At 41.9% G+C, this 27,708-nt stretch overlaps 3 protein-coding genes across 6 annotated transcripts in view; 2 read left to right on the top strand and 1 right to left on the bottom strand.

Annotated features, from left to right (window-relative positions):
• Positions 1–8,117, top strand: part of adam22 (ADAM metallopeptidase domain 22) — a 78,829-nt gene extending 70,712 nt beyond the window's left edge. For both annotated transcript variants that reach the window (XM_061777427.1, XM_061777426.1), the window contains exons 30-31: positions 3,016–3,139; positions 4,779–8,117. In XM_061777427.1, coding sequence (XP_061633411.1) covers positions 3,016–3,139; positions 4,779–4,799 — 145 coding nt within the window. In that variant the 3' untranslated portion in view covers positions 4,800–8,117. The remainder of the gene's footprint in view (positions 1–3,015; positions 3,140–4,778) is intronic.
• A 4,021-nt stretch (positions 8,118–12,138) lies between these two features.
• gtpbp10 (GTP-binding protein 10 (putative)) lies at positions 12,139–17,406 on the bottom strand. 3 transcript variants are annotated; one of them, XM_061777277.1, is made up of 10 exons: positions 17,329–17,406; positions 16,139–16,332; positions 15,971–16,062; positions 15,171–15,315; positions 15,018–15,091; positions 14,823–14,875; positions 14,637–14,744; positions 14,298–14,375; positions 14,089–14,212; positions 12,139–12,799 (listed from the first exon to the last, which is right to left on the bottom strand). In XM_061777277.1, the coding sequence occupies exons 2-10, from the start codon at positions 16,276–16,278 to the stop codon at positions 12,597–12,599; spliced, it is 1,017 nt and encodes a 338-aa protein (XP_061633261.1). In that variant the 5' UTR covers positions 16,279–16,332; positions 17,329–17,406; the 3' UTR covers positions 12,139–12,596. The 3 variants fall into 3 exon arrangements, with proteins under 3 accessions (XP_061633261.1, XP_061633260.1, XP_061633262.1); XM_061777276.1 differs by having other exon boundaries at positions 17,024–17,386; XM_061777278.1 differs by having other exon boundaries at positions 12,629–12,828; positions 17,024–17,386.
• Positions 17,407–19,591: 2,185 nt separating this feature from the next.
• osgin2 (oxidative stress induced growth inhibitor family member 2) lies at positions 19,592–25,838 on the top strand. Its single transcript, XM_061776733.1, has 6 exons — positions 19,592–19,840; positions 22,387–22,479; positions 22,580–22,716; positions 23,293–23,484; positions 23,570–23,661; positions 23,729–25,838. Exons 2-6 carry the CDS (start codon positions 22,413–22,415, stop codon positions 24,909–24,911), a joined length of 1,671 nt encoding a protein of 556 aa, XP_061632717.1. The 5' UTR covers positions 19,592–19,840; positions 22,387–22,412; the 3' UTR covers positions 24,912–25,838.
• Positions 25,839–27,708: the final 1,870 nt, after the last annotated feature.

The following is a 27,708-nucleotide window of genomic DNA, read 5'->3' as shown; positions in this document are numbered from 1 at the left end:
CGTGCTCAAAAATAGATTTGAGCACAACTATAATAAGATACATTATGCTTTTTTTTCCTTGACTGTTCTTGACTGACATGAATTCAGACTAAAGGTTTCCTGTTTTAGGTCAATTAGGATGACCAAAATTATTTATATTTGCTAAGTGCCAGAATAGTGAGAGAAGGATTTTTTTTAGACAAATATAAATAATTGACAATACAGTCATGCAAGTGTATGTGTTTGTTTATTTAGTTACCTATTTCTATCTCATCAAATGGCCTGGCCCCTCTGTCTATTTTAAAAATCAAGTGTGGCCCTTGAGCACAAATGTTTGCCCACCCCATTCTAATTGCTTACTTTGATTTCGTACTATGAAACAAAACAATAAGCAACAAAAATATATATATTTTTTTTTTTACAAAATCAGTATAATGAAATACTGTATTATATTTGTGGGGGCAACAAAGTAAATAAAATGAGTGAAAAATGTTGGACAAGTGTTATAGTTATATGATTTTATAGTGTTATAGTATCTGGGAATATTTTAAGCCTAATACACTCACATGCAACAATATTAGGTACACCTGCACAATCCAACAACATAAATAGTAAGGCTGGCTTTTGAACGATACCTTAATTTCACAATATTGTGGGAGCAGTTTTGTAGTGGTTGTCATGCTTCAAGGTAGACGCAAGGAAGGAAAACTGAGGTTCCACTGTATATTGGATTTGTGAGATGGTGTAGGTGCACCTAATGAAGTGTCCTGCGAGTGCGCTTTGTCTCAGGATTTGTCATTTACCGAATGCCTGCGAATGCACCGTGAGGACAACCGTGTGCACGGGCTGTTTGGCATCACAAGGAGCGTGCATCTCTTTGCATTGCAAGCATGCCACTGACAAAGGAATGATGTAATGATGTAGCCGAGACTTGGAATGCACAACGCAGGGTGGTGTGTGTGTGTGTGTGTGTATAGTAAATGTGTGACTTTTCCATGGAGTTCATCCACTGTCCAGTTGCATCATGCTGTCTGTTCAGGATGTCTCTGCTCTGCTCTCCTAAAATGTCTCCTCTTCCTCTCCTCCCTCCATCACTGGCTCCTTTTCTATCCTTTCATTCTTTCAATCCCTCTCCTCTCCTTGTTGGTGTCTATCCCCCCCACCCCACCCCACCCCACCCACAGGTATTTAACCCCTCACGACAAAGCAGACTATTATGATGTAACTAAATGGGTAGAAGATGTGAATAAAAACACACAAGGACCGTACCTTAGGTATTATCTCAGACTGTGTCCTGCTTGTCTAGAACCCCTCATCCTCCTCCTCCCCTCACTTTCATTTGTGGCTTGGCCAAGCAAATTGAAATGATTAAATCAAAAAATTAGTCCCAGTTCGGGATTGCTGCTAAGTATAAAGAATGTTGTTTTTTTTTTGTCTGGCTCTTGTCGCTTTTTTCTGTTGAACCAAAATGTCTATGTGGAATAAGATCGTTACTGTACATTTTCTCTTCAGTCCCTTTCATGTCCTCTTGCGTCTGCATGTTAATCGTTGTGGTGTCAAGTGGGTGTGTGTGTCAGCCCAGGGTGTGACAGTCTGACCGTCACTGTGCCCCCCCACCCCCTCCCACCCACTTTGACCAACACCAGGTCGCCACTCTGAACGCTGTGCCCACCACCAATTGTTTCCATAACAACCGAGGAGAGATGGTGAAGGGTGGCGGGGGTTCTCATCCATTGTGATTTTGCATGTCAAATATTATTTCTTAAATGGTGGTGCAGGAACCTCGAAAGCATGATGTGGATTTTTCCATGATATTAAGAGAATCTTTTTCCAGTTATTTAATATATGGTGTGGTGGCATTAAATGCATTCCCCAAAAATGATTTGCTTGACAATACAGTGTTTCAAATACTGTATGTAAGTAGACCAGTACCCAATGATAGATACGATAGCGAGCTAGACAATTGATATTTATTTTATATATTTTTATTTATGTAAGCATTTCATAGGTTTTTGCCACAGCTTCCCTCAACGAACATCATCGCTAATTACCCAAATTAGTTTTTCGATATTTCCGTAACGGACAATAAACCAGTATGTAGACGCTCTTTGATGTCCCTGTAAGATGAAAAAAAAATATGTATTGTAAATATGACACACCAAAGAGAAGAGTGTTTTTAACAATCCTGCCAAATTTGAGAATAGCCTTTGTCTCCGCGCTCAAACGCTGTGTGTTCTGGATGGACGCCGGTTAACGAGCCCACTCGCGGCTTATACATACTAACCTAGCCGCTAGTAGCAGGCCACTTGGCAGTGGAGCCGTCCGACTCGGCGTCGGCTCGCTGCGTGCGCTCCACGTGGGTCACCACAACAAAGACACTGTAGGCCAAATAATACTTCAGGGAAGCTACATTTTTCGCATTGTAGGCAGAGCTTGATGGTTAACGGTAAGATGTAGTTGTACTAGAAAAAGGCCAAGTTATTCTAAGTAACTTGCAATTTCGGAAAATAGTCATAGATGGCGCTCGTTAGTTATATAGTGGGAGGGGTTCATGCCATTTTTTGAATTAAATATGTTTAACTATGTAAGACAATGAAGACCGTATCAGCCCCATCCCGTCTCTCCTCCACTGTGCTGACGTGTTGTCAGGCTCAAGTTCTTTGTGGCTCCTTGACTTGTTAGTGCATCTCCGTCGGCGGCTGCGCTTGCTCTTTTCCCAGCATTGACCTCACACTCAGCATTCCTCACATTGGATCACCCACTTTAAGAAGAATGTTGCTGCGAGCTAAAAATAATAAAAAAGTAAAAAATTCAAGTGTCAAGTAAGATGTGAGGGAACACGAGTGCAGCCACACTGCTGGGAACTGGCATGCTCTGCCGGCACAAGCTGATGATGATGATGATGATGATTGATTTAGTGTATGCGTGCTTCTGCCGACAAGCCAAAGCAGCATTGGGGGCAACCTTCAACATATTGATTTATCCTTAATTGTTTTTTTATGTTTGAATTGATGTCCTCTACTCTTTTGCCTGCAGAACCCTTTCCCCCGCCAAGTCTCCCACTTCCTCTACAGGATCCATTGCATCTAGCAGGAGATACCCTTACCCCATGCCTCCTCTGCCCGACGACCAGAGGAAAGCAAACAGGCAGAGTGCCAGGGTCAGTTGATCTGTCCGGCCGTCTGTCTGTCTGTCTGTGTACCTACCTACCTATCACCAAACAAATGGAAAAGATAATCCAAGCAAACATAAAATACTGTTTTTAAAGGTGATCATCTGTCGCTACTGTCTCTCTCTATTTCTCCATCTCTCTCTATCACTCTTTTCTCCAACCATCCATCTTTCTCGCTCTCTCTCTCTCTCTCTTGCTCTCTCTCTGTATATATATAACTTATAGAATTTACTATGACAGAAAGTGTCTGGCTGCTCAGTACAATACGAACAATACAATGAATTAAATATTGATTACTGTATTTTCACGACCATAGGGTGCACCGCATTAAAAGGCGCAGTCTCAGTTACGGGGTCTATTTCTGTATTTAACACGTACATAAGGCGCACCGCATTATTGGGCGCAGGCATGGTAAAACATACGCTAGCTTAAAACATATGGTAGAATGCATGCACGCTAAAACAATGTTTTTAAAAAGGCAGCGGGAGCAAAACTGAGTTCGGTTGTACTTTATTGACGTATTTAACAATGTACTCACGTTATTTTTGGATCAATCCTCATCCACAAATCCATTAAATTCCTCATCTTCTGTATCCAAAATGAACAGCTGGGCAAGTTCTCCATCAAACACGGCAGGTTCCCTCTCATCATTGTCGGAGTCAGTCTCGTTGCCGTGCGGCTCCTCAGAAACGATGCCGGCTTTTATGAAAGCTCGAACAACAGTGCAAGCATCCACAATCCATTCACAAATTGTGGCGTAACTCGCCCGGCGCTGCCTCATAGTCTTAGCCAAACTGTGTTCGCCATCTGTCATCCATCGCTCCCACGCCGCTCGCAACTTCACTTTGAACGCCCTGTTTACTCCAGCGCTGGAGTTCCTTCGTCAAGCCTCCCGGAATGAGTTATTGCACTCAGTCGAATGGTGACTGTAGAGACGCTTCTCCCAGCTGTTCTTTGCTCATTAATCCATTGGATTATAGGCCACCTTGCCTTGTTTCCACGGAAACTCAGCTTCGTCTTCTTGACTTGGCGAAGGTCGTTTTCCTGCTTCCTCCACTTGCGAACCATGGATCCGTTGATCTTGAATTCTCTCGCAGCTGCTCGATTCCCTTGTTCCTCCAGGTAACTGATAGCTTGCAGTTTAAACTGTGCTTCGTAAGCGCGTCTCTTCCTAGGTGCCATTTCCGGGGGTCCTTAGCCAAACCGATGTTGTTTTGCACAATGCACATACAGGCGCTATATACCTACTGGGGGCATGTCTTTAGCCTCCTCTGTCACGCACACCCTTCCCCCTTGAACGTCCGCATGCTGTCCTCAGCCACATCAACCTTTCCCTCTATTTAAGTAGCGTGTCGGCAGGAAATGCTCCCAGTCAGTCAAGCGGAGCGCTCATCACACAAATTTATAGATTTTGGAACTCGGTGCACACATAAGATGCGCCGCATTATAAGGCACCCCGCCCATTTTGGAGAAAATTTAAGAGTTTTAAGTGCGCCTTATGGTCATGAAAATACGATACATAAACAAATTGCTGACACTTAATTGCAGCAACACCCACAAGATGCCACTAAGTGACAGTATGCCTCTATACGCTCCTTATTTTAATCTTCTCTTGTTCTCTGTGCAGCTGTGGGAGACATCGATATAAGAGCAGAGAAAAACACACATCACTTCACGGGATGAAAACATACGCACACACACAACAAGGAAACAAAATAAACTCTGAACGTAGACCGGGATGAGCGACAAGCATCTCGTCATTCAAGATGCCGGATGAACCACGGGCGGCGCAGAACTGGAACTACTCCCACCCATGCCAAACCTTGAGCCATCCTATCCAAACACCCCTTGTGGTCCACACGTCCATGCTGCATCAGTGGATCAAGTGCAGCATTTGTGGGTACAAAGACTAAATGCATGAAGCAGCGCCAAAGGACCATTTTGGACACAACGCATGCGAGGGGACATGCATTTTCATGTCTCTCTCTCTCTCTCTCTCTGTCGCTTTCACTCTCTTTCTATTATAACTAACAATATTGCATCATCACTCATAAAAAGGGAAAATGAACGCACACCCTCTTTCTCCACCTCCTCCTCCTCACTATATGTTGTATACATATGTAAAGTAAATTGTACTAATTTGTAATTACTGTAAGACCACTAAAAGATTCAATGTCCATTCACAACAGAATGTACAAACATATTTGGCCCATTGCGGAAAGGGGGGACATTTAGACCCAAACCCAAAGTTCTCAAACTTTTTGGGTCCAGGGGAGAACTTTTTTAAAGGACCCCCTCATAATGCCAATCCTAATCCTAATGGCAATTAAACGTGTACATGCCATGTGTACCTCTTATTGCCATGTATGTATCTATATACAGTAGGTACGGAAAGTATTCAGACCCCCTTACATTTTTTCACTCTTTGTTATATTGCAGCCATTTGCTAAAATCACATTTCATTTTTTTCCCTCAATGTACACACAGAACCCCATATTGACAGAAAAAAATGGAATTGTTGAAATTTTTGCAGATTTATTAAAAAAGAAAAACTGAAATATCACACAGCCATAAGTATTCAGACCCTTTGCTGCGACACTCATATATTTAACTCGGGTGCTGTCCATTTCTTCTGCTCATCCTTGAGCTGGTTCTACACCTTCATTGGAGTCAAGCTGTGTTTGATTATACTGATTGGACTTGATTAGGAAAGCCACACACCAGTCTAAGTAAGACCTTACAGGGCACAGTGCATGTCTGAGCAAATGCAACTCATGAGGTCAAAGGAACTGCCTGAAGAGCTCAGAGACAGAATTGTGGCAAGGCACAGATCTGGCCAAGCTTACAGAAAGATTTCTGCTGCACTTAAGGTTCCGAAGAGCACAGTGGCCTCCATAATCCTTAAATAGAAGACGTTTGGGACAACCAGAACCCTCCCTAGAATTGGCCATCCGGCCAAACTGAGCAATCGGTGGAAAGGAGCCTTGGTGAGAAAGATAAAGAAGAACCCAAAGATCACCGTGACTGAGCTCCGGAGATGCAGTCGGGAGATGGGAGAAAGTCCTAGAAAGTCAACCATCACTGCAGCCCTCCACCAGTCTAGGCTTTATGTCAGAGTGCCCCGACGGAAGCCTCTCCTCGGTGGACGACACATGAAGGCCCGCATGGAGTTTGCTAAAAAAAACACCTGAAGGACTCCAAGATGGTGAGAAATAAGATTCTAGATAGAACTTTTTGGCCTTAATTCTAAGCAGTATGTGTGGAGAAAACCAGGCACTTCTCATCACCTGTCCAATGCAGTCCCAACAGTGAAGCATGGTGGCGGCAGCGTCATGCTGTGGGGGTGTTTTTCAGCTGCAGGGACAGGGAGACTGGTTGCAATCGAAGGAAAGATGAATGCAGACAAGTACAGGGATATCCTGGACGAAAACCTTCTCCAGAGTGCTCAGGACCTCAGACTGGGCCGAAGGTTCACCTTCCAACAAGACAATGACCCTAAGCATACAGCTAAAATAACGAAGGAGTGCCTTCAGAACAACTCTGTGACTGTTCTTGAATGGCCCAGCCAGAGCCCTGACTTAAACTCAATTGAGCATCACTGGAGAGACCTGAAGATGGCTGCCCACCAATGTTCACCATCCAACCTGACAGAACTGGAGAGGATCTGCAAGGAGGAATGGCAGATGATCCCCAAATCCAGGTATGAAAAACTTGTTGCATCATTCCCCAAAAGACTCATGGCTGTATTAGCTCAAAAGGATGCTTCTACTAAATACGGAGCAAAGGGTCTGAATACTTATGGCTGTATGGCTATTTCAGTTTATCTTTTTTAATAAATCTGCATAAATTTCAACAATTCTGTTTTGTTCTGTCAATAAGAGGTGCTGTGTGTAGATTAATGAGGAAAAAAATGAACTTAAATAATTTTAGCAAATGGCTGCAATATAACAAAGAGTGAAACATTTAAGGGGGTCTGAATACTTTCCGTACCCACTGTATGTACTTTTTAAAAATGATACAAGATACTAATTTATTGTAAATTATTTTGTGGTCCCAAAGCTACGGCTCACCAACCCCCAGTTTGAGAAGCACTGCTTTACCCGCCCTTAAAAGCCTTCTTCAGTCCCATTCCGCCATGCGTTTGTTGTACCTCTCACTCATTGTCTTACATCATTTTTTAGGTCGACCCCTTGCCCGAGAGCACCTCCCCTTTCACAATGAGACCAGATAAACTGCTTGGTCTGAGTATAAAGTGGGCTACACGTCCCCATTTTTAACATCGTAACCCATTTTTGCGTTCGACTGTCACACACACACACACAGTCCCTTCCAAAAGCATTGGAACGGCAAGGTAAATTCCTTTGTTTAGGTTTCAGATGAAAAGATGAATATGAGACAAAAGTTCAGAATTCCAGCTTTCATTTCATGGTATTTACATCTCGATATGTTAAACAATTCAGGACAGAGCACATTTTGCTTGAAGCCACCCACTTTTCAAGTGAGCAAATGTATTGGAACAGACGATTGAATTAACTCAAAGTGAATAACATTTAATATTTGGTGTCATAACCCTTACTTGCAATAACTGCATCAAGCCTGCGACCCATTGACTTCACCAGACTGTTGCATTCTTCATTTGAAATGCTTTTCCAGGCCTTTGGTGCAGCCTCTTCCAGTTCTTGTTTGTTTTGGGGGGTTTCTCCCTTCAGTCTCCTCTTCAGGAGGTAAAATGAATGCTCTATTGGTTTAAGGTTTGGTGATTGACTTGGCCAATCTAAGACCTTCCACCTTTTCCCCACTGATGAAGTCCTTTGTTGTGTTGGTAGTGTTTATTGGGTCATTGTCTTGTTGCATGATGAAGCTGGCAATTTAAAGAAAAATGGATACAAACTAATCGGGACAAGCTTCATCATGCAACAAGACAATGAACCAAAACACACTGCCAGCACAAAAAAGGACTTCATCAGGGGGAAAAAGTGGAAGGTCTTAGACTGGCCAAGTCAATCACTGGACCTTAACCCAATTGAGCATGCATTTTATCTCCTGCAAAGGAGACTGACGGGAGAAACCCCCAGAAACAAACAAGAACTGACCGGAAAAACATTTCAAATGAAGAATCTAACAGTCTGGTGAAGCCAATGGGTCGCAGGCTTGACGCAGTTATTTCAAGGTAGGGTTATTCCACCAAATGTTATTCACTTTGAGTTAATTTAGTAATCATGTCTGTTCCAATACTTACGCTTACTTGAAAAGTGATTGGCTTCAAACAAAAGGTGCTCTGTCCCAAGTTGTTTAACACATCTAGATGTAAATACCATGAAATAAAGCTGGAATTCAGATCTTTTGTCTCATATTCATCGTTTGATCTGAAACCCAAATGTCTTAAGTATACAACAAAAACAAAGGAACTGACCATGCCGTTCCAATACATTTGGAGGGGACTGTATGCATATATATATAAGTGACAACAAATTAGTGGCGCTACTATAATGATGTTTTTCCATCCAGTAATTTATCAACAGCGAGTGAAAAGCCAGCAAATGACCGTAAAGTTGGACCGTGTTGGAAGGTGGAAAACCCAAGTCAGAGTGGGAGCAGTCATACATGCCGAGAAGTGGTCACAAGGTTAAAATGTATGTATGTAAATGTAATTTGTGTTACTGAGTTTGTAACAGTTGTATTTGTTGACTTACATGATATCACACAATTTAACATCTTAACCGATTTTTTAAATGTGAGAGACCTCAAATATGACAAAGAGAAATGCGGAACACACACAATAGCTCCCCTGAAAATCACAAGTCTCCTCAATCGATGTCTGTCGTAGTACTGAGACTGACTGAGGCAACAGGGTGCCAAATACAAAAGAGTAGTACTACAAGCAGAAATAAAAGAAGCAAGGCTAACTGTTAGCTTATGTGGTCACTACAATGCACTTGCAAACGCTTGTCATTTTGTATTGTAGTGAGTACAAACACTTAACACATATATTGACCACACATGAGGATTTGTCATTGTAAATATTGAACAGGTTTAACATTGACAAAGATCACGGAGGAAAAGTCACTCTTAAGACAAACCAAACCACAGGATAATCACTCAGGTTAACCTTTCAGAAACATCTGATAATAAGGCCTTAGCGGGAAAATGCTCAAATTTGCCATTGCCAATATGTGTGTACCCCGATTAAGTCTTAAGATGTGACAGGAAGTGTGGGGAACCTTTCTCCCAAATATTTCTGTGTAGATTGTCTGTCATCCAGTTCATGGTAATCCGCAAAGGATGAATCAAGCCAATGGACAGTTGTTGTTTGTTCAAGACGTTTCACCTTTAATCCAAAAGGCTTCTTCAGTTCTAAACTTTCATTGTAAATTCCCTCTATTCATGCCTTGCTGGGTGTGTTCCTTGGGGGTGGTCAACTGCACCTTCACCCCAAGGACAAAATCCCAAGAAGCAAACCCAGCAATGTTGTTTACACAGAGCAGTGCAGTGAGGAGTGCAATGACCTCTACATTGGAGAGACTAAGCAGCCGCTGCACAGGCACATGGCACAGCATTGATGTGAAGCTGCTTCATTTGCATCTCAAGAAAAAGGGACATTCCTTCAAGGAAAATAAGATCCAAATTCTGGATTGGAAGGACCGTTGGTTTGAAAGAGGTGTAAATGGAGCCAGAAAAGCCGTCTCTATGCTTAGGTGGAGGCTTGAGGGGTCACCCATTGTCAGCCAATAACAATGTTCTGATGTCTCCCCCCAAAGATCACCTCATTCAACGGGAAGAGTGGCCCCAACGAGCTATTTTGCCGCAAGGGGAGTGAACGACTGATTGATACAGTAAAGTATGCACGATGGTGGTTTTATTAACCACACTGAAAAACAACAGCAACAACACCCTATTGTTGACCACCCCCAGGGAACACGCCCAACAAGGCATAAATGAGGAGACTCCACACCTAATATGTAGAACTGAAGAAGCCATTTAGATTAAAGCTGAACAGTCTTCAGCAAACAAGAACAGTCCAGTTGCCTTTGCAGACTTTTTCTCCTAAAGTCCACTAAGGGCCATACGAAATTTATTGGAAAATTATATCAAAGAATGATTGAAAATGATTGGCATTTGTGGGTTTGTTATTTCAATAACAGTTCCTCTGAGGTTTGTTTTGAGAATTGCATGGCGGGCCGGATGAAACACTCTTTGGCCCACAGGTTCCCCACCCCTGGACTGTGCTGTACAGAGCTTACGAGGGCCAACAGCATGACCGTTTCTACCAAGTTATTCCTCTACACAGAACATAACTGGAAACGAGCATGTCTAAGAAACACCTTTGTCTATTTTTGTTGTCTTTGACTCATTCACTGCCAGCCTTCCCAGTTAACATGGATATTTCACTTCTAAAGCCGTCAATGGTAGTGAATGTGTTAAAGGTCAACGATGATGTCCAAAAGGTAAAAAAATTGATTGGTTTGCTATTTTAAAGAGGAAATTTTAGGAAACAAAACAATTCATTCTTTGTACAGTTAATTGTGTCATTTTGTTTAGCACATTTGTAATTCATGTCTGTATTAGGCTTTAGCGTTAAGAATATGAATGGCACCCTACTGGATTAATATTTTGACCACTGTAGTATATTTTTGATTAAGTACCTTTGTATTTCTTGGCATTATGTACAGCAGCAGCAGTTCACTCAGTAATGAAGTGCTTTATTGTATTTACATGTTGATGACTTTGACATTTCTATTTGCGTTTATTGGTCCCGACGAGTCAGGCCCCTTAATGCTTGTTGTTGACCAGGATTGAGATTTGCCTTCATCAGACCTCTTCAGCAGCATCACAACCTTTTAATATTGTTAATAATGATGATAATAATAATGCATTGCATTCAGTGAGATGTGTTTGTCTTGATGTCATGGACAAAATTTACCATTATGAATTTGTCTGTTGTGACAGACACAAGCAGGACCAATGTGTCTGTCCTTTGAATGTATTCATGAATAATTCCAACTATCAACACTTTACATCATTTAAAAGGAAAACACATCATATAAACATACTTGTCTTTTGTTTTTAAATTATTACTATTGCCTGTATGCTGTACAGACTGATGATGCAAAAATCAAACCCCCTATTTTTTCCTCCTAATTACTCTGTATTGTAATATTTAATATAAAATAAATCTTTCAACAACACACTTGTCACTGACATTTATAAAGATCACTACTAAATGCCTTCATTTTTTTTCGACTTCAGCCTTTTATTCTATTAAAAACGAGTTAATTATGTAATGTAGTAAAACATCAGATGCTTTATTCTCCTAATTATTCTGTCTTGTAATATTTCATATCAACACACCGTTGACTGTGACAACCACAGGAACATACAGATATTTCAGAAAATAACATTACAATAACAAAATCGAATTCAAATTAGTCATTTATGCAGTGGACAAGTCTACACACTACTGTTCAAATGCCAGGTTTTTGTGATATGAAAATAAATTAGCCAAAGATAAGTCATTTCAAAAGAAATTATACCATTAACGTCCTCAATAACTTGGTCTACAACTAATCTTAAAAAAAGAAGAAAGACAAATGTGAGATGGGAACTAAAAATAAACACCCGATAATGTGGTTGCACAAGTGTGCACACTCTCTTATAACTAGGGATGTGGCTGTGTTCAGAACTATCCAATAACACACAAACTCATTAAATGGGAACCAGCACACGTCACCGAGTGGCTCTGATTAACACCAAATAAAGTTCCGCTGTTCCAGTACGCTTTTATTTTTAGTTCCCCTGTTGAAAATATATATTTTTTAATTGAGTTGCAGAAGTTATAGGTCACATACATGGTGGGAAAGCTTTTGAAATACATTTTCTTGGTCTTATTGTTTTATATTACAAAAACCTGGCATTTGAACAGTGTTGTGTAGACTTTATCTATCTACTGTAGGACTTCCTTTTTGCATTTATAAAATGGCCAGACAGTAAAGAATTTAATTTTTTTTTTTATTATACAAATTTGCAATCCCTCAGAGGAAATTACAATAACGAAAAAAAAATTCTCATCAACATAACATCGTAATATCTTCGAAATATTGAATAGATCTCATCCAAATAAATTTTCCAAGTAGAGCTGTACACCATGACAAACTACAACCATAAGCAGCATTATTACCTCTCTGACAGCTTCAACCATAATTACGGACTATCTTTGCAAAGCCTGAATGTTTTGATATAGCCCTTGTTTTTGATCTGCAAGTGTACCAAATCTTTAGCCCAGTTTCTCCTAGTGTTTGACTGGTCAGCCTTTTTTTTTTTTTTTTTTTAAAAACAGAGTATTACCTCTAAAATGACTCTTAATAATTATAACTCCCATAATTCTGTACAGTACATGCTGAATTCCATTGCCTAATGTTCACACGCTGTCCATGTTTGTGATGTGCGCCTATTGTGAGTGGTGCCTGAGGAGTTGCAGTCTTTGTTGACGGAGCGCCTCGGTGGCCTCGGAAGCTTCTTCCTCGAGCGACTCCCGGATGAACTCTTTCAAGCGGTCCACGCCGAGCCCGGTGGCGGCGGAGACGGGAAGCACGTGCCTGAATGCCATGTGACTTTTCGGTGTCATGTTTTCGGGCAACGTATGGCAGAAGTCTGCATCACACATAGGCAGTTTGTTACATCTGTTCAAGGAAGGGGAACACCATGAAGCCCCATTTATTGCAGGGGATACGTTGCAAACCCACTTGGAATAGGTGAACATCTGCGATACATAGTGAGACCATATAAAAACGTTTTTTTTTTACATAGTTTTAGTATTTCTTAGCGCCTGTTCGCACTCTCTTGCTCGCAGTTCTGCAAAAAAGAGGTAACGCGTGCTTGTTTGCTTTAGGTTGTTTGCTACTCCCAGTTGAACTGTAAAACTGACATTAAAAAAAAAATAGAATTAAACATTGTACTTACTGTATATTGAAACACCAAAATATTTAACCAAACCATAGAGTTTCGTCTACCGAAAGTCCATTAGTTTAATGCTAACACATATTGTAAAACACCATAGTCGGGCTAACGGAAATTAGCGTGGACGTTTTGGTAATTTTAAACCTTCAAACAACTGCGACATTAAAACACACACCGAGCAGCAACACATACAAAGCATACAACGATACTGAGAAGCACAAATTTACAGTAGTTGGGGACGTTCTCTGCCTCTTCTTCTTCCTCTTAATTATGCTGCACCTCTTCTGGTAGAGCTCAGTGCTGTGGCACAAGGTGATACTACACCAAAGGCGTACAACTTGTAATTGGTACTTGCCCGTATACTGTAAAAATCCATACAAAACAATCGCTTAAAAATCCTCGAAGGGTGCGAAGGATCCGTAATATAGTGGGTGATATCACAGTTCACCCACCCCACTAAATCGCAGATTTTTTTGTGGAACATTTGTTTGTTGTCTATGGTGGGACGAAACTGCAGTTCCTTACGATTCTTTTTTCTGATGTTTTATAACATACTCACTTATTGTTAGCCACGCGTGTGGGAAAGGAGAGCCACAGTTGCTAACGTATTTTCAGCCTTTTAGCATTGTAAAACACCGCTGATATCGACCACAGCTCCTGCTCGGTCACTTCCACACAGGCTTGTTGACATCAGGCATCACACAGCACCCCAACACAGCCTCTTCAAGGCACACATCTGACATACCGACACTACGATGCAGCCAGCATTTTTGTTCATTTGTATGGTAGCAAATGTGTGTGTGTTCAAATACATTTACAATGTTTAAAAATTCAGTTTCAATAAGTTTAAATACGTGTGAGAAGGGTAAAATATATATATTTTTATATGGTTTCTCTATATTGCAGGTTTTCGCTTATTGCGGGTAGGTTTGGAACCTAATCTTCATGATGAATGAGGGTTCACTGGAGTCTAAAGTGCTTACCTTCTGGGTTGAGGATTTGCTTTTGCAGCTGTTGTAGTTTATGGTCAGCATCGGGCAGGTCCATCTTGTTGACCACCAGTAGAGCTGGTTTGCTCACAAGCTCCTCCTTGTACAACTCGAGCTCCTGGAGACCAGCGGAGAGACACTGGTCAGGGTTAACATCTAAGAGGAGAAGCCCAGTGAAGTGGTGAAGGCCTGACGAGAGTGACCTTGGTGAGCAGCTGCACAGCCTCAAAAGCAGACCTGAACGGCGTTTGACTTGCCAGCTGGAAGCCGCAAACGTCCACCTAAAAACAGAAACAGTAACCATCTTTTTAAGTAAAACTTAAAATGTTCACAAAAATGCGACAACAGTAAATGCATGGCTATAGACGACCACAAAATAACTTCTATCATTGCCGGTACAGTAAATAATGTTTTCACGATGGCGAGAATTTCCACTTTTTCCTATGGGAATACTTTTTTCAAATCTGAACAAACTAGAACATATGTTGCATCGTACAGGCTCCACGTCTTAATCTGGAAAGAAGTATTAATGTGACACAAACCACAAACAGCAGCTGCTTGGTTCTCTCCACATGCTTGAGGAACTTGTGTCCCATCCCTTTGTTCATGTGAGCGCCTTCAATCAGGCCAGGGAGGTCCGCTACAGAGATCTACACCAACCAGAAGCACTAATCAGCATTTGACGCAACTAGAAACATGAATGAACGACGATCATGAATTTTTCATACCTGCTTGTGGTCTTCGTACAATAATTTACCAATCTGGGGCTTCAACGTGGTGACTGCAAAAAAACAAAAAACAAAAAAAACATCACTTATAAAAACTGTGGATGTTTAGCTCTTAATATAAGTTACATTATGAACATTTTTAGGGGGGGGCCGTCAATTACGTGCATTTATTGCTGTAACTGAATCTGGACTTACAAGGGTAGCTGGCGATCTGAGGCGTTGCGTTAGACAAGACAGTCAGCAGAGACGACTTCCCCGCATTTGGGAACCTGACGAAAAGCAACATTCTTAAAAGCCACTTTGGAAGTCGATGAAATGTCAATGCGGTCTCTTGTGTCGTGCGCTCACCCCACCAGGCCCATGTCAGCGATGAGTTTGAGGTCCAGTCTGACCTGCCTCGACTGGCCTTTACTGGGCAGGAAGGTAGAGGAGAAGGAGCCTCCGTGTCCTCCTCTGGCCACCCGCACACGATCACCCTCTGCATTCAGCTCTCCTTATAGGGGACAATCACACAGTGAGGCTAATTGGACTACAGTGATCCACCGGATAGACGTGGTTCGGCATTTATGATGAATGTATTACGTGGCACCAACTGGTTGAATCTTGTTGTTGGTAATTAGTTTTCAATCACTGATAGTGTGTTTCTTCATCTGCGTTTTAGATGTCCTCTTTTTTTTTGTGGTCCTTGAATGCACCTCGAGCAAGGTCAAAATTTAAACAAAGTATGCTGAAAATACAGCGAATAGCTGAGATTTTCAGCAAATAACGGAGGATAGGTTCCAAAACAAAAATCAGTGAATATGTGATTTGGCAAAAGCCGAACCGCGAATATGTAGCGCTTCACTGTACTTAAATTACAGAAGACAATGGTAAACATTATATATTAAACATCATTACATTTATTGAAGTTATGAATGTTAAGATGTTACTCAAAACTCTGCCTGTGGCTGTATTGTTAATAAAGGTTTTATGACGGCAACAGAAGGAGGAGGAGGTCTGGAACAGATTATTTATATTGACATAGTTTTCTATGGGAAAAATTCTATATTAAAGGTCGACCAGCATCCCCAACTGTATGCGTCATATAAGAAAGCCAAAATAAGACAATGTTGTTAATATACTGTAAAATGAGGCAGCTTTTCACATACCGAGTATCCTGTCATCGTCAGTGGTGACTGTGACACCCACAGGAACCAAAATCTCTATGTTCTTCCCCCTCTCTCCTTTCAAGGAACGGACACTGTTGACAAACAAAAGTCCTTATAAGCCTAATAAAGACAGGAAACACACTCGCCATCCTCATTAAAACCTCCTACCTGCTGTTGGCTCCCACCTCGGCTACAAAGCGATTTTGAGGGTACTTGTCCTTGATTCCTTTCAGGGTCATGCTCTTTGTGGCAACCACCCAAACATCTCCACCGTTTCCTCCGTGGCCACCGAGGCGGGGCAAGCCCATGCCGCCAGCACCTCCGCGGACATACAGTCGGAGGTTATCCACAAAGTTTCCATACTGAAAATTTTTTTGAAAAACATGTCATGAAAAGCTACATTTTGCCATCCGCTCGGTCCAGTTGATAGTTATATTAGTATTATTGTTATTAATAAATTAAAAAAAGATTCTGATCACGACTTTTTTAATGTTATTAAGTCGGTTGTATCCCTATTTATGAGGAACCCTTGCTAAGGTACCTCTTTTATAACTACCATATCAATAATAGAATCGTGACACTATCACATCATTCTTTTTAAGCAACCAGATACCAACAGGTTTTCTGCCCTCTGGGATCCCTCACCCCAACACAGTGAAGCTGCACATTTTGATGTGGCCTTTTATTGTGGGCAGCCTAAGCCAAATTTGTGCATTATCATGCTGTCTAATCGAAGTGCTCACTAACACACATTTAGACAGATTTATGAATGATATTTGAGAGAAATCTGCCTTTTGTGTCCATATAAAAAGTCTTAGCTCATTAGGGGGGGGGTGGGGGGGGGGCTAAAAGTGTTGCATTTACATTTGTGTTGATCGTATTTCTGCATTTCTAAATTATGGGGGATGCACAAGATGACGCATTCAACGTCCATTGGACCGAAAACTCAAGGCTGCCAGTTTGGTAGCAAGTCAGTCACTGGCTAACAAACGCTGAACAGACAATTCTTGGCGATATTAGCAAGTACACCTTTGAGCGCTCAGTCATACTTACTTTACGGAAGCAAACTCTGCACAGTTGAACCATGTTTAAGAAGCGTTTAGCCGTATGCTAACCAGCGTGAGCGCCAAGGTAGCAAGGACGGCAAAGGGACACTCACTCTCCACGGACCCGGACGACGGGAGATGTGATCACGTGACAGTGTTAGCCTGCTAGCAAACGATGCCGCGTTTGGACATTAAATGAAAAACTATTACACTAATACGCGTGCTGGGGGATTCCAAATGGTTTAAAGTATACCGACGCACACTTTCAAGCCGAATTAGCCACACTAACTAATAGGTTTAATTTTTGTTTACTTGTTACGACGTAGCCACTCTCCCGAACACGTGACCACAGCATCGTCGCAATCCATGATCGGCCAGCCAATGTCGAACTGAAGCGTTCAAAGCCCCAAATAAACGTCGTAATTATGAAGCATCAACATTCCCCCCCCCCCCCCCCCCCAAATACTATACAGTATACGATTTATAAACACAACCTCGATAAACTACAGCAAGTACCACTTTTTAAAAAAATCTCTCCAAGCACCGCCATAATGACCAACATTAAAATACAGTTAATAAAAAAATGATTACTACGCTTTCATGACAATTTAAAAAAAAAAAAACCTAGATTACATTACAAATATTGCACATAAACTTTATTTTTAAATATTTACGACTTTTATTGAAACAGTTCTTGAAATTAATTGCAAATGAATTGTACAACACTTAAAGGTTAAATGCAACTGAACTGTACTTAAAAAGTCAAAAGTAAAAAATGTGCAGTACTGGATAAAAAAAAGAATAGGCCGTATGGCTTCAAACTTCATTATAATATACAAACCCAATTCCAATGAAGTTGGGACGTTGTGTTAAACATAAATAAAAACAGAATACAATGATTTGCAAATCATGTTCAACATATATTTAATTGAATACACTACAAAGACAAGATATTTAATGTTCAAACTGATAAACTTAATTGTTTTTAGCAAATAATCATTAACTTAGAATTTTATGGCTGCAACACGTTCCAAAAAAGCTGGGACAGGGTCATGTTTATCACTGTGTTACATCACTTTTTCTTTTAACATTCAATAAACGTTTGGGAACTGAGGACCCTAATTGTTGAAGCTTTGTAGGTGGAATTCTTTCCCATTCTTGCTTGATGTACAGCTTCAGCTGTTCAACAGTCCGGCGTCTCCGTTGTCATATTTTACGCTTCATAATGCGCCACACATTTTCAATGGAAGACAGGTCTGGACTGCAGGCAGGCCAGTCTAGTACCCGTACTCTTTTACTACGTAGCCAGGCTACGTAACACATGCGGAATGTGGTTTGGCATTGTCTTGCAGAAATAAGCAGGTGGCGCCCATGAAAAAGACGTTCCTTAGATGGCAGCATACGTTTCTCCAAAACCTGTATGCACCTTTCAGCATTAATGGTGCCTTCACAGATGTGCAAGTTACCCACCATGCCATTGGCACTAACACAGCCCCATACCATCACAAATGCTGGCTTTTGAACTTTGCGTCCATAACAGTCCGGATGGTTCTTTTCCTCTTTGGCCCGGAGGACACGACGTCCACAATTTCCCAAAACAATTTGAAATGCGGATATACTTTACACATTGTCGGTTTTTGATGCAGTGCCGCCTGAGGGATCGAAGGTCACGGGCATTCAATGTTGGTTTTCGGCCTTGCCGCTTACATGCAGTGATTTCTCCAGATTCTCTGAACCTTTTGATGATATTATGGACCATAGCTGATGAAATCCCTAAATTCCTTGCAATTTTACATTGAGGAACATTGTCCTTAAACTGTTCGACTATTTTCTCACACAGTTGTTCACAAAGAGGTGAACCTCGCCCCATCTTTGCTTGTGAATGACTGAGCAATTCAGGGAAGCTCCTTTTATACCCAATCATGGCACCCACCGGTTCCCAATTAGCCTGTTCACCTGTGGGATGTTCCAAACAGGTGTTTGATGAGCATTCCTCAACTTTCTCACTCTTTTTTGCCACCTGTCCCAGCTTTTTTGGAACGTGTTGCAGCCATAAAATTCTAAGTTAACGATTATTTGCTAAAAACGATAAAGCTCATCAGTTTGAACATTAAATATCTTGTCTTTGTAGTGTATACAATTAAATATAGGTTGAACATGATTTGCCAATCATTGTATTCTTTTTTTATTTATGTTTAACACAACGTCCCAACTTCATTGGAATTGGGGTTGTACATGTATTTCACGTTTTATTCGTACTTAATTCAGTGGTACTTTCGGGTTTACCACTAGTAGTACTCATACCACACATTGAGAATAACTGGGGAAAAAAATCTCTGAAGCACTCACGACTGATTTACGATGGTCTGACATAAATAACGGTTGGGGAAATTATCTAGACGAGGTACAGGTTTATTAAAGCGGTCTACTGTTTAAAAATTTGTGACATGGCCCAAATCAGATGTGTTGCTTTGGCCTGTGACGTGTTGGATGGGGGCGCGCCGGCTTTCTATGCACGGTTCCACGTGGAGTGTGCAGACAGGGGGCGGCGTGCACGCGGATGCCCAGATAGAGAGACGCGCTAACACTTGCCGGCGCAGAGCGAGATGCGCATGTGACGACGCGTTTTTTTTTTTTTTTTTTAATCTCACACGGGTATGTAGAAAATCAGGTCGATCCTCAGACGATCAGATGGAAGTGGGTGGACAGTGGCGTGTGCATATAGATCCTCCCACCAGCATCAGCGTATTTATACGGCAAAAGCGTCGCCGTCGGTCGTGATCGCAGGACACGGCGGGGAGGAAGAGACACCATCCACATCGCGGTAAGAGACACCGTTATTGAATGGGACTTTCCAACGTCCCCCCTTAGGCGTTTGACCTCATGGAATGATGGAGACATGGCTTAGCACTTGACATGCTATTGGACATTGCTAGACTGAAGTGGAAAGCAGGACGATGGACCAAAAGAAAAAACCCAACAACAACAAAATATGTCAGCATGTGATGTGGCATCTTTATTTGTCTTGTAATTTGTAGCATGTACAAAGATGAGGCCTGGGAATATTTTAATTTATTTCCAAATTCTATAAATCAACACTTGGAGGTGGAGTTGACATTGAACAGATGAATAGTCTAATAACACCACGTTCTACTAAAGTCTGAACCTCAAGTGATGCTTATTGTAGAATCACAAACAGTTACTCCATCGCATACTTACACTGAAGTACAGGCCATTACTGTCAGGGGAAATAATTGTGATGTTAGTATTTGTACCTATTGCGTCTAAAATGCTTAGGTATGGTCCCAATACGTAGAAGTGTTGTCTTGTCAAGTGTTTTTGAAGGACTACCTCTGTGGCACAATTATGTAATTTGTTGTACATGCTGTTAATGGCTGCCAATATGTTCAAAAAATAAAACATTTGCAGTTTCTTGCTGGCTGAGCAATATGTCAGTAGTATACTCTGGAAATAAATTTGACAGGTGTGTATATGTTTATTAGCCGCATAATCAAAACAAGAAAAAATGGGTGCAACTAATGTAAACAGAGCCTGTGGTTATTGACTGTAGTGATATTCGTTATGGTGATTGCTGTTGGTAAATGGTGACAAATATCTCACCAGTCACAAATAAATAAGGGTACAGTATTCTTTGAACATGACAGGCAATGTGCAATTTTATTGTCTTGAATGTCAACAAGCTGCAAACTATTGGCAGCCACTTTGTCTTACAGTGATCATATAGCATGATTCTAACCCTATCACTAACTTAACCATAACCTAAACCAATCCTAGCCCCAGTCAACTCCAACTCATTAAGTGCTTGAGGTTTTTGGTAATAATTTGGCGGCACTTTTCCACCATAGCTTTTTATGTTTTTGGGGGAGGGGGGCACCAGGTGTGAGAGAGCTAACCTAACTAGCTAATACTAGTCATACTAACGCTAATTCTAGTCAGAGTAATTCTTATCCTGGTTATACTAATCTTAACCCTGGTCATAATAACACAAGGACTGGTCATTGCAACCTTAATCCTAGTTCATACTAACACTAGCCCTAGTCATACTAACTCCAGCACTGATCAGTCATACTAACCCCATTCCATTTAGGGAAGTGCTTGAGGATTTTGGTCAACTAGACCAAAGGGGGACTGTTCTACTCGCGCCAGCATGTTTTACGGGAGACTGGTCATGAGCGTGTTCCTGTCATACTAACCCCTAACTCTATTCACACTAACCCCTAGCCCTATTCATACTAATAAATCCCTAATAGATTAAGGGACTTCCCTTCCTGATGGTTTTAGTAAGAAACTACGCCAAAGGGACACTGTTCTGCTCTAGCTGGCATGATGTTCAGAGGATGGTGTGGGAAGTCATGAGTGTGTTGTGGCAGAAGTGTCTCTGAGCGGAAGGACCTATGATGGTTGGGTCTGTCAGAGTGCCAGTACCACATTCTTATACTGTTGTTTTAATGGGTGGTAAAGACATAAACAAACCCAGTAGGATTAAAGCCCACTGGGGAGGAGTGATCAGGGGAGGATTTGCCGCCCGGTGGGCACACAATGGTGCTGTCGTGTAACAGACCAACACACACAAACATTCACTACACACAATAGTAATGTTTCATAACAAAGCCCAGCCTATATAAATCTGATTAGAACTGGCTTTTGTTTGGGAAGCGCCACTGGAGTTACAGAGATGGAAGCCTGGCCTCAGGCGGTGTTTGATAGGATAGGCTAGGGGGTGTGGTCACTCTGGCAGGAAGGGAAATGGGTGAGCATTTTATCTTGTGGCAGGGTGCTTCCATATAAGAGGGCGTGGGGGGTTAGGTCATGAGATAACAACAACGATAATATTGCTGTGAAGAAACAGAGACAAGGCGGCACGGTGGCCGACTGGTTAGAGTGTCAGCCTCACAGTTCTGATGACCCGGGTTCAATCCCCGGCCCCGCCTGTGTGGAGTTTGCACGTTCTCCCCGTGCCTGCGTGGGTTTTCTCCGGGCACTCCGGTTTCCTCCCACATCCCAAAAACATGCATTAATTGGAGACTCTAAATTGCCCGTAGGTGTGACTGGTTGTTTGTTTGTATGTGCCCTGCGATTGGCTGGCAACCAGTTCAGGGTGTACCCCGCCTCCTGCCCGATGACAGCTGGGATAGGCTCCAGCACGTCCGCGACCCTAGTGAGGAGAAGCGGCTCAGAAAATGGATGGATGGATGGATGGAAACAGAGACAACTACCCAGTTTAAATCTGTTTAAATAATAAATCACAGACAAAAAAAAAGCACCAAGCACAAACAAGGCTCTGCATTTAATAGAATATCAGATGGACAGCTACGGAAATGTCTGGAACTTTTCTGTGTTCCTTCACAGTGCCAGCTCTGGCCCAGGCTCCAACTATGCCTCTTCTGGAAGAGACCACTCAACAACAAGCGCACCCACCCATTCTTCCCGTCATCATCATAGGTAATCTATGTGCCACTAAAATAACATTTAGCAGACATTGTCATCATTTGAATAATTAAAATATGTAATGCACTAATTCAATAATTTCTCTTCTGTTCAGGCAATGGACCATCGGGTATTTGCCTGTCATACCTGCTAAGTGGCAACAAGCCCTATCTAGACCCGACAACGGTCCACCCAAACCCAATACTATACCGAAAACTGGAGGAGACCAAACACCAAGCCATTACTGAACAGGTACAAATGCACAGAAAAAAATAATCTGGTTGGATTGCAGGTTTGAATCTCTGTTAAACCCTTGTTTGTGCTGTTTGCATGGTCTCTCTGGTCTTGTGTGAGTTTTGTCCAGGTAGTCCAGCTTCCGCCCACAATCCAAAAACATGTACAGTGGTACCTTCACTTGTAGCAATTTATGCATTTTCCGAGTTACAAGCGGCTCATTTATTTATTTGTTCTTCCTTTGTGTCGCGAGCCAAAATTAGAGATCCAATATAGCTTCAGTTAGCCGCCACTAGATGGTGGCAGCGAACACCACAACATCCGTCCACAATCCCTCGCCTCACTCACAATTGGAGATGAGTAAACTAAGGTACGAGACCAACGACAGAATGAATTAAACTCTTAAGTGAAGTTACCACTGTATATTAATTGAATACTAAATTGCCCGCTGTGTGATTGTGAAAGGTTGTTCATTTTCGTTTTTGTTCAGTTGGGATCTAGTAAAAGTACAGCGGTATAAAACTAATGGCGAATCAATGAAAGAATGAAATTTCATACTCTATTCCATCCAATCCAGCAACTCTTTGTCTGCAGGACCTAGAATATTTGAGTGAAGGTCTTGAGGGGCGGTCAAGGAACCCCGTGGCTGTGCTGTTTGACACACTACTGCACCCAAACGCCGACTTTGGCTATGAGTACCCTCCTGTGCTTCAGTGGAGGAGGGACAAGCAGCAACACATCCCACATCTCGTTTTAGGGAGAGCAAGGCCTGGAGGAGCCTGGCATGTAAGTCCTATCATACTTTGGTTTCCTAGAAACTATGCTTTTGGTTTTCTTTTTTTTTTGACAAACCACCCCCTTTCCTCCTCAGGCAATGGAAGATTCCATGCTGACAATAAGTCTTGGCATCTGGATGGAGCTTCCTGGAATAAACTACAGAGACCTGATCAGCGGAAAACGAAGGTACTGAAAGAACATCATTAGTTTTGTTCTCTGCCGTCTTTGCCCATTGACACGTTCTTCTTTCAAGGGATGCCACCAATGACAGGGCCACCCCTGAGGAGATCTCATCCTATTACCGCAATTATGTGAATCTAAAAGGCCTCCAAAAGAATTTTGTCGACAACACCTCTGTGACCTCAGTCCAAAGACTCTGCAGGGACCACAAGATTGAGAATCTGGAAAATGGACATACTTGTCTTGGAGACGAAAGGGTGGATGATGGTGGAAATGAGAGCTTTGAGGGAAATGGAATAGAATGTGTTAGCGATGGGGGACTTGGGTCACTCTGGGAAGTAAGGGGATACCAACAAGTGCAGAACAACACTCACGCCCCCTTCTCTCTGTTTGCAGAGAATGTAGTTCTCGCCACTGGTGCATCTGATTCACCAATTCGATTAAATGTGGAGGGGGAGGACCTACCCTTTGTGTTCCACAGCGTCTCCGAACTGGGCTTGGCTATTAATCTGCAAAAGCTGGATACAAACTCAGATCCAATATTAATAGTCGGTGCCGGTTTAAGTGCCGCAGATGCAGTTCTGTGCGCTTGCAGCTGCAATGTTAGAGTGCTGCATGTCTTTCGAAAGAGCGTTGATGACCCTGACATCATCTTCAAACAGTTGCCAAAGACCTTGTACCCAGAGTACCACAAAGTGTACAATATGATGTGCTCCCAGACCTACACAAATATGGTTCCTTCATCTTCTTCAAACAGGGCTCAGACAATGTGTATTGCTTCTTCAGTTTGTGCCAAGATGTGCCCCAAGCCACAGTTGGCCAGAGCTAACATGGCCAATAACGCCAGCGTCAGCCTCTTTCCCAACTACACGAGTTTCCCCGGACACTGCGTGGTGTCCTTAGAGTCAGATAAGAAGTGCTTGCTGCAGGGGAACAATTCCCTGAAGGCATTTAAGATCTCCATGGCCCTGGTTTTGATTGGAACCAACCCCGATTTATTTTTCTTTAAGGGCCAGGGCCAGTATCTGGGTCAAGATCCCACAAAACCCATATCCTGCAAGCAGAACCCCATTGACATCCACCCGTACACCTTTGAGTGTACCAAGGAGCCTGGGCTGTTTGCCATGGGCCCACTGGTGGGAGACAATTTTGTCCGGTTTTTGAAAGGCGGTGCCTTAGGCATCGCCTCCTGCCTTCTGAAGAGACTCAAGAAGAAAGGGAAGCTGATTAGCAATGGAGGGAATACCTTAATTTGAAATGCTTGGTGGAAAAGAGTTAATACAGTGGAGGACATAATTATTTGATCTCACTGAGTTTGTAAGTTCACTCACTGACAAAGACATGAGCAGTCTATAATTTTAATGGTATGTTTATGTTAACAGTGAGAGACAGAATATTCATTCATTCATTTTCTGTACCGCTTATCCTCATGAGGGTCGCGGGCGTGCTGGAGCCTACCCCAGCTATCTTTGGGTGAGAGGCAGGGTACACACTGAACTGGTTGCCAGCCAATCGCAGGGCACATATAAACAAACAACCATTCACACTCACATTCACACCTACGGGCAATTTAGAGTCTTCAATCAACCTACCATGAATGTCTTTGGGATGTGGGAGGAAACCGGAGTACCCGGAGAAAACCCATGCAGGCACAGGGAGAACATGCAAATCTCCACACAGGTGAGCCCGGATTTGAACCCGTGGTCCTCAGAACTGTGAGGCAGATGTGGTATAAGCAGTCGTCCACTGTACCACCAGAGGCAGAATATGTAAAAGAAAATACAGAAAATCAAATTTAAAAAAAGACAAAAATGTATTTGCATTTCGTTGAGTTAAATAAGTATTTGATCTCCTACCAACTACAAAGAATTCTCACTTGCACAGACTAGTCCTCTAACTTTAAGAAACTAATCCTAATCTAAACTCGTTAGATGTATGAAAGACGCCTATCTCAACTTGTTACCTGGATTAAGACATCTGTCCACAGAATCAATCAATCAGACACTAACCACTCCATCATGGGCAAGACCAAAGAACTTTCTAAGGACATCAGGGACAAGATTGTAGACCTGCACAAGGTTGGAATGGGCTACAATACCATTGGGAAGAGGCTGGCTGAGAAGGAGACAACTGTTGGTGCAATAATTAGAAAATGGAATAAACATACAATGACTGTCAATCTCCCTCGGTCTGGGGCTCCTCGCAAGATTTCACCTCGCGGGATATCAATGATCATGAGAAAGGTTAGGCATAAACCTGGAACTACATGGGAGGAGCTTATTAATGATCTCAAGGCAGCTGGGACCACAGTCAGCAAGAAAAACATTGGTAACACACTACGCCGTATTTATCACGTGACCATTTTTCTCACTAATATACTTCCAAAGGTGCTGTTGATCTAAAGAATTCACCAGATGTTGGGAACAACCTAAGTAATCCATACATACAAAGAAAGCAGAACAAATAAGATCATAAATTAAATTGTGTGTAAAAATGTGAAATGACACAGGGAAAAAGTATTGAACACGAAGAAAGGGAGGTGCAAAAAGGCATGGAAAGCCAAGACAACACCTAAAATCAAACTGCAATCCAGGCCCTTGTCAGTGCAAATTAATATCAGCTGGTTCAGTCCTAATTGATGGCCTACAAAAAGTTCTCATTGCCAAAGTGTGAGTCAAGACATGACGGGTAAGAGCAGAGCGCTGTCTCAAGACCATCGCAAACTAATTGTTGCATAACATAACGATGGCATTGGTTACAGGCGCATATCTAAGCTTCTGAATGTTCCAGTGAGCACGGTAGAGTCATGATACGTAAGTGGAAAGCCAATCATACCACCATAAATATGCCTCGATCGGGTGCTCCTCGCAAGATTTCTGACAGAGGAGTACAAAGAATAATCAGAAGAGTTCTCCAAGAGCCAAGACCACCTGTGGAGAGCTTCAAAAAGACCTGGAATTAGCAGGTACTGTTGTCAGAAGGAAAACAGTGAGTAATGTACTCCGCCTCCATGGCCTGTATGCACGCTCACCATGCAAGACCCCATTGCTGGAAAAAAAAAGCATGGCAAAGCTCGTTTAAAGTTTGCTGAACATTTGGACAAGCCAGTTAAATACTGGGAGAATATAGTCTGGTCGGATGAGAGCAAAAGAATTGAAGACTGCTTGTGTGGAGGAATGGGCCAAAATCACACCAGAACAATGCTTGCAACTAGTTTCTCCTTATAGGAGGCATCTTGAAGCTGTCATTGCAAACAAAGGCTGTTATACAAAGTATTAGATAAATACCAGTTGGCGTGTTCAATACTTTTTCCCTGTGCCATTTCACATTATTACACACAATTTAATTTCTGAGCTTATTTGTTCTAGTTTCTTTGTATCTATGTATTACTTGAGTTGTTCCCAACATCTGGTGAAATTTTCATGTCAATAACACCTTTGGAAATATATTTAATGGTTACATTAAATATTTATTTCAGCCGCTGTATTTCCCTCAGTGAATTGCAAAATAATTTCAATCTTTTGTTTTGTGATTTTCTTTTTGATATTCTGTCCCTCCCTGTTCAAAAATTTGCCTAATCCTTACAACACCTTCCATTAAAATTATCGACCAGTCATCTCTTTGTCAGTAGGTAAACTAAATTTTCTCTACTGTATATCTTCATAATCATCACTACATTGTTCTTTCATCCACGCTAAGGCATTTTAGAACGATTTTTTTCCTAAACAACAGACGTTTGAATTTCTAGGAGTCTAAGCTACGATGTGCCAACATTTTCAATATGAAAAATTCTTTTTGGAAGCTCACAACTGAAGGAGATCGTACTTTCATCAGGGTTTTTTTCCTTGTTACATCTTTGAATCCATCTAACACTTTCTGTCATATCAAGCTACGAGGAGAGGAAAGGGTCTCAAAAAGTAGAATGTACTCAAGAGTACTGAAAGAGAAACATTTAGACCAGGCTGTGGTCTCAATTTTATTTCTGAAGTAAACAACACGAAACTAATATTGTAATGTTACAGATGACTCTAACCATCTTTTTTGTAGATAATT

Source organism: Phyllopteryx taeniolatus, chromosome 6 (assembly GCF_024500385.1).
Source record: "Phyllopteryx taeniolatus isolate TA_2022b chromosome 6, UOR_Ptae_1.2, whole genome shotgun sequence".
NCBI lineage: Eukaryota > Metazoa > Chordata > Actinopteri > Syngnathiformes > Syngnathidae > Phyllopteryx > Phyllopteryx taeniolatus.
The sequence above is the reverse complement of the archived record's forward strand: the minus strand, read 5'-3'. Positions and strand labels throughout refer to the sequence as shown.

Excerpts from the sequence above, each read along its gene's own strand:
- osgin2 (XM_061776733.1), top strand. The coding sequence starts at position 22,413 with ATGCCTCTTCTGGAAGAGACCACTCAACAACAAGCGCACCCACCCATT. Across the intron at positions 22,480-22,579 it reads TCTTCCCGTCATCATCATAG|GCAATGGACCATCGGGTATT; the intron begins GTAATCTATGTG and ends TCTTCTGTTCAG. Across the intron at positions 23,662-23,728 it reads CTGATCAGCGGAAAACGAAG|GGATGCCACCAATGACAGGG; the intron begins GTACTGAAAGAA and ends TCTTCTTTCAAG.
- gtpbp10 (XM_061777276.1), bottom strand. The coding sequence starts at position 17,056 with ATGGTTCAACTGTGCAGAGTTTGCTTCCGTAAA. Across the intron at positions 14,876-15,017 it reads TCAGATCGCCAGCTACCCTT|TCACCACGTTGAAGCCCCAG; the intron begins GTAAGTCCAGAT and ends GTTTTTTTGCAG. Across the intron at positions 12,800-14,088 it reads GCAAATCCTCAACCCAGAAG|ACTTCTGCCATACGTTGCCC; the intron begins GTAAGCACTTTA and ends TGTGTGATGCAG.